Here is an 11,114-nt window from a genome sequence, read left to right on the forward strand (position 1 = left end):
CCCCCCCCATGCTGCTCTTAGTCTTCAAACTGTCAAAAGAGACTAGAACCATATTTGTAGCAGTTACCATAGCAGCCTGTAAACATCAAAACATGTTTACAGCTGCTACGGTAACTGCAGCCTGACTCACTGTTGAAGTAGCCTCCGGTGGACATCAGAGGAACTGCAATTTTTCCTTGTACTCCGAAATTTACTCCGAAATACTTTTTTTTTTTGTTAACCCTAAAAGCTGCTTAAATTGTTACCACATCACTATGTTCAGCTCCTTTTACCTTAAATACTGACAATTTGAGTTATTTTAACAGACATGAACAGGACACGTGAGCGACACAGAAACCTTTCTAACAAGAATCATAAGGCACGTTACATGTGCTCATCCATAAGCCAGGTTTGTATTGATGAATGTGTTTACATGAATCAATAGTATTACCAAGCAAATCTGTTGACATGTAGCTACATCTGCACGTGCAGCAACACCCAAACAGATAAAAAACGTCTCATTCTGAATAATTTAAACACTTATGATGTTTAGGGTTTCTAAGTTCATAATTTTCTGTTTTCTTGTTAACATTTCTGCGTTTGTTGGACAAAAGAAAAAGGTTCCAGGAAGCTGTTACACACATTTTTAGGCTTTTTAGCTAAAATAAGAGCATCATGTTCATCAGTTAAAAGCTGTGCTGTTACAAAGTCTACTGCACATATTGGAAGTTGTTTCACAGAAAGTATTGTTGATACGGTTTATGTTGAATGACAGTTTGTCTAATGTTTGGGTAATAAAATGGTTAAAAAGTGTTCTGCATCTTATTTCATGTGTAAATAATAATTCGTTTGTTCAATGTAGATCAGGATTTGCAGAAACTATCAAAAGCCTTCACAACCAGGTGCAATGTTTGTGTGGTTTTTCCAGACTGTCATTGTAAATAAGAATATGATTTCATTACCTGGTTAAATAAAAGTTCACTGGCTTCAGGCACAATGTTGAGGTACAAAGTGATGCCACATGAAAGTACAGTTCAGTTTGAGTCGATATCTCTGCAACACAACATGTCATTTCTTCAAAGTCTGACTTAATTTTCTCACATTAAAACTAATTTTTAAACAAAGTATATTTAGGTATTTAAATCCAGAGAACTTCTCAGTACTAACCATTTCTGGCTTGAGAACCTCGTTATCGCTTGTTTTGTTTTTTCCTTCTTCTTTGGAAAAACAATTTGTAGGACTAAATATTGGCAATATTTATGGCTTTATCAGTGAGCAGGAAATTAGACTACTGGTTGATTTGGTTTGATTTTGTGATTTTATACGGAAAAGCTTGTTTTTAAAATCACATTTTCACACATGTATTTGTTTAATATAGCTTTTACTCTTAAACAATTACTATATTCATTTACATTTGATGGTTAGACACGCTTATTAAAATGGGGACGGGGGTACCGGAGCAAAAAGGCTCTGGTAGAAAAACATATACCTTTCTTCTTTTTTTCTTCTTTTTATAACGAACAAGAGACTCACAAAAACAACAAATAAAATAAATGTTAAAATGAAATATAAACGTGAGTTGATACAGGTTTCATCTCCCTAAGAAGGACAATCAAACGAGGAGTTATTGGGACGTTTTCATACCTGAAATTTGCTTGAAACAGTAAAAGGATACTTTGCACATGCGCACTATGGATTAATTCCAGCCCCCGCCATCACTTCCTGGTCTGTATCGGAGAGCGCACATCAGGTGAGCGGCTACATTCAGGTAAGCTAACGGTGGAGTCTAAGGTCCTGCCTCGAGCCCGCGGTGTGGATTGTTCTGCTTCAGATACACGCACGCGCTGGATTGGACAATGTCCCCCGCGGCCACCTTCCACGCGCAGCTCGCCTCCATCATGGAGGTGCTGGCCAACACGGCCGTGGCGGAGATCTGCGAGCTCGTGGACAGCGGCTACTCGGTGTTGCAGCTGGAGATCTCGCGGAGTCGCAAAGAAAATGAGGTGCTGCGGAGGAAACTGCGCCTAATGGAGCTGCGGGCCGCCCGAGCGACCGCACTGCGAGCCGCGGTTACCGCCAGCGGCAGCGCGGTGCTCCACGCGAGCGGCCGCGCACGAGCCGAACTGAAGAGGAACGCGACCGCGACAGGTAACCGACCGTTAACTTCTAAATTCACAGCAACTACACTGTAAAAACGAAAGGAAAACTTTTTGACCAGAGTGCAGCATGAACTCGATTAATTGATGCGGTCAGTTTGCTAACAGTTGTTAATCATTTCCAGCTGCTTTGGTGTCAATGAAATAAACAACAGAGTACAAAAAGAAATGTTTTATGTTTATTATTTTTCTGACTCTTTCCATTAGTTTTAGAGGTCAGTAGCACTTCTGATAGTATGAGGCGATTCCCGTGCCCTACCTGCAGAGTTTGCACAGGAAGTAAAACACCTCCAGACTGGCACATTAATACGTGCCATTGCCAGCAGTTTTGGTGTGTCTCCCAGCCCTGTCTCAAGAGCATGAAGGAGACTCTAGGAGAGCTGGACAGGGCAGTAGGAACCTTAAACCATCAGCAGAACCAGTATCTTCTCCTTTGTGTAAGGAGGAACAGAATGAGAACTGCCAGCAGGCCACTAGTGTGAATGTCTCTTACCAAGCAATCCGAAGCAGACCTTACGTGGGTAGCCTGAGGGCCTGAGTTCCTCTTCTGTGTTTATTGCCCAGCACTGTGAAGCTTGATTGGCATCAGCCATAGAATACCTGATTTGGCAGATCCCCCGCTGGCGCCCTGTGCTTTCCACAAACGAGGGCAGGCTCACCCTGAGCACACGTGATAGACGTGAAAAGGTGTGGAGACATCATGCCAAAATTTGGTGGTAGGTCAGTGATGGGAGGCATTGAGGGATGCACAGATGTCTACTGGCTAGCCAACGGCACCCTGACTGCTGCTAGGTAACGGGATGCAATCCTTGGACCCGCTGTCACAACCTGTACTGAAGTAGCGGGTTCTGGGTTCCTCCTGGTGCACGACAATCCCCGGCCTCATGCGATGAGTATGCAGGCGCTTCCTGGAAGATGAAGGAATTGATACCATCGACTGGTCCCCACGCTCGCTGGACCCAAAACCCAGTCGAACACATCTGGCGCATTGTTTTAATCCATCCAACACCTCAGACTGTCCAGGGTTTTTAAAGAACTGATGTAGATCAATTTGCAGAAGAAAAAGGACATAAAGGACAATAAAATCGCAGCAATGCACAGAAAAAAAACAACATTTACAGCTGTACATGATTCAGAACTTTAAACGCCATCCTCACGCCCCTCCTGCAGGTGAGGTAGTCTTGTCCAGAGTGTCCAATCAGGCGATGCCTCAGTGCAGAGACCACAACTCACCTGCAGAGCCGAGACAGGAAACCACACAGAGTACGGTGAGTAGAAAAGGTGGGAGGAGCATTAGCGGGATTTCCTCCCTCACTCTTCATTTTTAACCTCTCTCCTCCAATTCCAGCAGCCTGCAGATGCTACCACAGCTGCTGTGATCAAAGTGGAGGACGATGACTGCGTATCCTGGTCCCAGTCTGAGCCGGACAGTAAGTATAAGAACCTGAAGAGAGCCTTTTTCTTCCTGTTTGACTCAGTGTAGTCTTTTTAGTTTGTAGCTGGCTCATACAGAACAGATCTAAACCCCGATGGTGTCCAGTTTAAGCTGTGTAAGAGGCTACAACTCTTTCTGCTTTCCTTTTATCTCCAGAAGGTTTCTGTCATAATGAAGAGGGACAGGTGGAGGCAGAAGCTGCAATCAAACAGGAAGCAGCAAACGATGGTGGCATCTCGTGGACGAGCGGGGAAGTCAGCTCTACCTCCACCTCTGTCCAGAACACCCAGAGGTCAGAAACCAGCAGTTACGACTGTTTGATATTTGAGCCACAGCTTCAGCATGGCTCCCACACCACCCAAAATCCTCTGGGAGCGGAGGCCGGCTGCTCATCGGCGTCCAATTCAGGTGGCAGCTTCACATTCCCACACAGCAAGGTGAGTCTGTCTGCAGCAGAGCGACCTGCAGGTTTCCAGAGCAGCCAGCAGAGGGCGGTGCCTGCAGACGAGCTTCCTGTTAGGAAGGAGACGCCAGGAGAACATCGCTCCTTCATCCGGAGGGGCGGGTGGAGACAGGATGCCATCAGCAGAGCGGCAAGCCACAGAGGCGAGGATGGCGGGGGAAAGTCGTTCGTCTGTAACTGCTGCGGGAAAAAGCTCGCCTGCCTCAAGAACCTCAAAACCCACATGAGGGTCCACACCGGCGAGAAACCGTTCGTCTGTGCGCTCTGCGGTAAACGCTTCTCAGACTCCAGCAACCTCAAACGCCACCAGAGCGTCCACACGGGCGAGAAACGCTACGGCTGCGTCCACTGCGGCAAACGTTTTGCCCAGTCGGGATCGCTGAAGGTCCACATGACCGTCCACACAGACTGCAAACAGTTCAGGTGTTCGTACTGCAACAAGACATTCATATCAGGCAGCCACCTGCGGCGCCACATCACTCTCCATGCAGGAGAGAAACGGTTCGGCGCCGTGCAGTGACAGCTGGGAGAAGTGGCATTGCAGATATCTGCAGTGAGGTAGTCTCACAAACACGTGACCTACTGTAAAAATGTGTATCGTGTATGTTTGAACACAAAACAGATGTTCTTGGATCACCTGCAAACGTTTTCACGTGTTTCATTGGAACATATGGCAGCAGACAGTGTGGCCGCCGGGGATCGGCTCGATTTCAAGCCACTGCTTCCAGTTTTAATCAGACTTCTGAGTCGCTCTTAGTCTGGTCTTCTTCCCAGGTGAGGAGACACCTGGACAGATTAGGTCTTAATATTAATAATAACTTTATATAGCACTCTTCACCAGGTAAGAACTATGTACATAAAACAACACAATCGATCATACAGCACAAATCTAGTTAAAAGCCAGTCTAAATAAATGAGTCTTTAGCTGCTGTTTAAAAGAATAAATACAATCAAGGCAACGTAAAGATGGAGGCAAAGCGCTCCACATCCTGGGGGCCACCGCTCTGAGATCTGACTCCCGTGGTCTTTAAATGTGTTGGTGGGACTACCAACATCCTTTGATTAGATGATCTCAGGCTGCGAGAGGGAGCGTGGGGTTCTAAAAGACCGGAGATGTCGGCAGCAGCGTCACGACGTTAGAAGTCAGCACTACGAGTTTGAACTGGAAGCCAGTATACTGAGAATTAAACTGGTGTAATGTGCTGTCTTTTTGTTAAGAGCCTTGCAGCAGCAGGTTGGCTGGGGACATCCTCAGTGTCCCCCCAGAAGAGCTGGAGGCATCTGGTTCTCTGTCTAAACTTTGACCTTTGACCCAGGTAACAGAAGGAAGGCAAGAAAGGGCTTTGTGTCCATCAGGTATTTGTCTTGGGCGTCAAGGTTGTCATGTTTAATTAAAACTCAGCTTCAGTTAACTGTGTCCATGCTTACTAACCTAAAACCAAAATGTAATCGTACTTTCAGTAGTTTCAGTCTTTGTAAAGTTGCTGAACCCAAATAAAGCCCGAGGAGCTGTTGCACTTTGCCAGTAAAAACAAAGCAAATCCACAAAATCCAAAGCTAACAGCTCTGTTTGGATAAAGAGGATGGATACTGAAGTGTGGTCACATCTGCAGAGAAAGAACTGCTCAAAAGATCCTGAACTGAACTCTATGGAAAAAGGTAACAGCCAATGAAACTTCCATGAGGGGAAAAAGACTTGAAGTGTAGGGGCAACGTTTTTAGTGGATGGTGGTGTTTGATTTAAACTCAAAACTGTTTTAACAAGTGAATCCAAAGTGGGCGCCACAGCCTCCTGCCTGGGATGGGAACTCGTTTAAACTAAATAAATACAGTTTTGAAGCAATTGTATCTTAAAATTTCCATTAAACATTTACATTGAAGAAAACATCCATCCCACTGTCTCATTTGAAGTTGGGTCAAAGTGGTAGCAAGCTCAGGAGGGCACCTGAGACTTTCCTAGACTTCTGTTTCTCCAGCAATGGTTTCCAGCTCTTCCTGAGACGCTCCCAGGATAAATATCAAGTGCATTTCTGATTTCCTCTGGATCTATCGTCACCCATATGGGATTGGAAATCCTCCAAGGGGAGGTGCCGAGGAGGCATGCCGATTGTGTCCTGAACCTCCTCAGATGTAGGAACAGTAGATCTAGGTGGAGCTCCTCACCTCCATCTCTAAACTGCCGCCCATGTGGGCCGATGTGACGACCAGAGGTCGCCGACTGTTGAGTGAAGTTTAGATACAACAGGCCAAGTAAACAATAGTCTTTCCCTGAACTTGTATGTGAGCGATTAAAGAGACTACAGATCCTGAGAGCAGCTCCAACACCTGAGCTTTCTGTGCGGCTTCCCCCAACAATCCAAAGACGTTCAGTTATTGGGGGAATCTAAAGAGCCCATAGCTGTGAATGTCAATGGTTCTCGGTGTCTCTGTGTTAGCTACGTGTCAGGTTGGTGAGCTTTCTGTGGCAGCTGGGATAGGCTCCACCCTCTGATAAGAATAAGTGGAAGAGAACCTCTACTTCCTGTTTCAAATTTCACTGGTCATGGTGTCACCGGGCAGGGACCGAAAATAATCCTTCACAAGTCTTGTGGTTTTTCAGTAGCAGGTGTTTTATACAACGTTCATGTGTGAAACTAGCCTGCGGTTGTGTGAAGGTAACAAATGTTTATGACTGTACATCGAGTTTCATTGTGACTGACGTGTAACTGAAGAAACGTGAACGAACTTCCTTTTTCTTTTTTATCATTTTTAATAAAAGCAGCTGCTAAAATCAGAGCGCTCTGTTTTTGTTTTAAACTATTCTGATCACTTGAAATTTGATCCTTTAGGCGTCTCAGTTTTAACATGACAAAAGTGGAGAGACTGAGTCAGGTTTATTTTCTTTTTCCTTCCTCTACTTCCAGGTGATAAGATGTAGGTCTGAAAAGTGAAGCCGTAGAAGGAGCGCTTCAGTCTGGTGTTCCTTCTAACGGCCGACTGGGTGCGATTCGTGTGGCTGGTTGCTTCCACGTTCTGTGCCCTCAAACGCTTTCCTGACCAGGTTTCGGTTTTCTTAACTAGTTTAAACTTGTACTGAATTCAGCACAATATTATTTATTTTTTTAATACATTTTGGTCCCATTGAGAGCCAAAAAAGATAAAGCACAAAGTTTTGACTATATTAACACTACCTTCACCTTAAGGTAGCAGCTTGTTTGATTAGGATTTCAGGCTCGCTGCAGGGTGAAGGTCCAGCCAGTGATACTGAAGAAATTTGAGTTCATTCACCAACGATGTAATCATTAACAAAAACTAAAAAGTCTGAATCGCTTTCAGAAGCTGCCAATGGGACCATCACATGATCCCCAAGTTTTGCATGTTTTGCTGAGAAGCTGCAGCTTATGGCCACTTCCTGTTGGAGCCGTTAAAAAGAAAAAAGGTTAGACTGATTTAAGTTAACTTGAGAACCCACGAAAGTTCTCAAATTGATTTAAACTCACACATCAGCCAAATCTAAACGGACAGCATGGATGGACACGAGTAGATTTGATGAGATCTGTAAAGTTGGAATTTCTGAAATCTGTGGAAGATGATGGATTCCTGCTTGTGGGTTTTATTTCCTGGGCTGTTTCTCTGACAGTTCTCAGGTATTCGGGCTTTGCTTGCAGCTTCAGGTTCAGTCTAAACACATTAAAGCACACAACAGTCAAGACTCAACACTTGCAACTCTTTATGTGCAAAAGGAATCACCCGAGTGACTAGTTTCAGCTGTTGAACAGGTGTTAACTGACTACTCACACCTGACAGCTGACATTTTATGAAACCGTGAAATCCATGATCGTCAATTTAAATCCATTTAAAACAAAATACAGATACAGTTTGTCTTTGTAATATAGTTTAATGGATCATAAACATTCACCTTAGCTGAGACTAAATATAGCTGAAATCCCAAATACTGTAAAAGTTCATTCTCAAAGCACAGCGCCATCAACAGGCCAAAGGCTGATTTGCAGACTGAAACACAGCGATCCACACTGTAAGAAATAAGGATTACTTCATCCTTTAAACAGTCATTTCAGAGGCTGATTTCACACTGATTCACATGTATACATTCAGAATTTGTTCCTTTGCTTGAAGTTCAAATTAAATTTGCGTCTTGTTTAAGGTGAAATTTTACAGTTTAACTTCCAGAGACTCAAAGTACGATAAAATACAATAAAAAAAATAAAAAAAAGATACAATAAGTGCTGTTACAAGCAAGAATTCCACATGTGAAAATAAGTGCAGTCTATAGAAATTACAAAACTATTTACATTAACAGTAACTCCATATTTAGTAGTTCCTCCACACAGAATGTAAAATTTGTCTTTAAATCTATTAAAATTATTTTCCTCCTCAGGATTTTTCTGTCTTTTACTCTAAATTTTATATTTAGAAGACCACCATTAAAAACTTGATCCACTTTGAACTTTGTTTATTTAAAGCTGCACTGACTGATATTTGGCCAACAGGGGGCAGACCCAGAGAAACCATCTCTGGAGTTGCATTTTTAGCTCTGTTTTGGTCTCCTCCACCACCTGGAAAATATAAATTTTTGACCATAAAGCCAAAACTAGGATTTAGAAGAAGCTAAAAAAAAAAACTTCACACAGCTGGAAGTTACAACATTAAAAGCAAAACCTTTAACATTACAAAGATTTCATTGATCATTTGATTCATGATCTGTTCTTATACAAAAAGTATTAAGCACAGCTTTAAATTCAAAGTTGAGCAGAGCAGTATTAAAAACATCAGTACAACACATTGATTGCTGTTCATTGATAAAGTACATGTGGTAATACATCACCTGTAATGTTATCTTTAAACAAATTTGGCACTTGGATTAATTAACAATAATTCCTGATTTATGAAGACAGGGAGAGAGTTAACCACAAAGATTCAGTCACACCAGAGCTGAACACCTTGAAACTTTGGCTCCCTTAGTTGTGCTGGTAGTAATTAGCGATGAACGTTAAGTGCGTGATTAGCTAAAATGGCTAATTAGCTAAAGTTAATAAGCTATGGTAGAATAGCTTATTAACTTTATAAACATTACAACTGTCTTTTCTCGAAACTAGCTAGTTTGTCTGTATCTAGTTATAGTTTTATTTACCTTTATCAATTATATAATGTAAATTGTAAAAGAGTGCTGTTAGCTTTAGCATTTCCTGGCTGATAAGAATACTAGCTGTTAGCTAAACGCCTTTTAGGATTCACCGCAGTTATGATGTTAACGTCCCACCAAGTCGAAAATAACTGTTGTAAACGTTATTTCAGGCATCTAAAAAACCTTGAGATTTTGTTGAAAAGTGAAACATGAAAAGATACTAACTAAAAATTTGATGCCAACTTTGCTTTTACTCTTTATCCAGATTTTAGACAAAAGTAAAACAACGTGGGCATTTTGGGGGCTGTTTTTGTTGGGGTTTCTGTGCCCTCATCTGGTGTGACCGTTTTAACCCTTCATGCTACAGATGCGATGCCGCGTTCACGTCACATGAGAGGAACGTTGTCAGTGGAAAAGATTCCAGTCTTTATGGCTTGCTAGCATTAGTGAAAAATTCACAGCCGGAGTCTTATTATAGCATTCTAGGTGTAGATCTACACCTTAAATTGGTGTTTAACTACTTTAACCAACAGACTAGATAATAGTCTGATCTCGATAGTTTTCAGGATTAGGTCTCAGTTTTCCAGTTATAACTAAAACCCAGATGTTCACGTACACGTTAGAATCACATTTCTGTTAATTAATGCAGCTCCCATGTGACCTAACCCAGCATGATGAGGTTTTTTGTTTTCTTTTTTTATCCTAAAGGCTTCAAATGATCTGAACATGAAGAGTTAAACATTTCTCTGCTCCGCTAGTCAGTTTCCACAAACTTTATCACTCAAACATTTCAGCTTCACACCAGAGGAGCTGATCTGTGCTGCCGGAGGACCCAAAGCAGAGATCATCTCCTCCTTCTTCACTCTTGGCGTAGTTTGAGGCCCAAACATGATTCAATTTTTAAAAACTTTATAAGACAAAACATCTCGTAAAGCGCTACAGTACTTGGTTTTCTTACAAAGCTTCTACAGCGAGTATTTTGACTTTAAGAGATCTCTCCCAAATCCACAAACGTTCTCCCAGCTTATTGTTGAGTTTCTTCCATTTTCTGGAATTATTGCTCCTTATAAAGGCAAATTTGCTTTTAAAAATAAGAGCTTTATATGTGTTTGTGTAACCAGGTCATAAATAACATATTTGAACCTTCGACCTGTACGGATTACGTTTGTACCACATTAAAGTCTCCCAAGAATCAGACAAAAACAAACGGAGTGAAAGAAACCACTCAAAGGCAGAATGTTTGAACTTGATCTGCTTTTCTTACCTTTTTGTCTCTGTTCAACATATCTGTCAGTGCGTTTCAACAGCATCTCAGGGTTCCCTTTATTATTATCAGCATGTGAGCACTGCTGGCTGATTGAAGGCACCTAACAGCTGAAGAGTTTTACCACAAAATGCTGCAGAGAATAACTATCTGAAAATAGCTCTTTAACATTAAATATACACAATTTTCAAGCGTTTACTGCAAATTAAATGTGAGAATTTTTCTTCTGTAACAACCTCACATGATTTCTAGTGGCCAAGAGATGAGCAAATGCATAATGGACACTACTGTTACCTATTTTCTTTAAAACTGGGAAATAACCCAGATAAAATATATTTGGCCCGGATTCAGGCTAGATCCATCTTAAGTTCTGGACCGGATCCGTGCAACGGACCTGAGCTGGTGTCTTTTAGCACAATGGCCGAATACCGGTATGGATGCATTTTAATGATGTAAGCCAGATCCTGGAAATGAGCCTCTATGCTATGAGGTGGTTCTTGTCCAAGGAAGGTTTGGAAGGCAGCACATTCAAAATGCTTCAGGAGGATTCAGGAGTTCTTGTGGAAGTCTGAGCAGGCATCCAAGCACCTTATTGGTTTATAAAAAGCCCAGAAGCCTCAATATTGTTCTCGACATTCTTCATCCAGCTAAAGAAGTTCTAAACCCGGGGTGGGGATCTCCAGGCATCACGG

General features: G+C 42.4%; 1 protein-coding gene across 1 annotated transcript in view; it reads left to right on the forward strand.

Annotated features, from left to right (window-relative positions):
- The window catches only part of LOC102195644 (uncharacterized), a 19,988-nt gene extending 13,175 nt beyond the window's left edge, over window positions 1-6,813 (forward strand). The window contains exons 8-11 of the mRNA XM_005746331.2: window positions 1,771-2,127; window positions 3,306-3,403; window positions 3,484-3,565; window positions 3,727-6,813. Coding sequence (XP_005746388.2) covers window positions 1,771-2,127; window positions 3,306-3,403; window positions 3,484-3,565; window positions 3,727-4,553 — 1,364 coding nt within the window. The 3' untranslated portion in view covers window positions 4,554-6,813. The remainder of the gene's footprint in view (window positions 1-1,770; window positions 2,128-3,305; window positions 3,404-3,483; window positions 3,566-3,726) is intronic.
- The last annotated feature ends 4,301 nt before the right edge of the window (window positions 6,814-11,114 follow it).

This window comes from Pundamilia nyererei, unplaced genomic scaffold, assembly GCF_000239375.1.
Source record: "Pundamilia nyererei isolate P.nyererei 1_Seehausen unplaced genomic scaffold, PunNye1.0 scaffold00177, whole genome shotgun sequence".
In the NCBI taxonomy this organism is placed as follows: Eukaryota; Metazoa; Chordata; class Actinopteri; order Cichliformes; family Cichlidae; genus Pundamilia; species Pundamilia nyererei.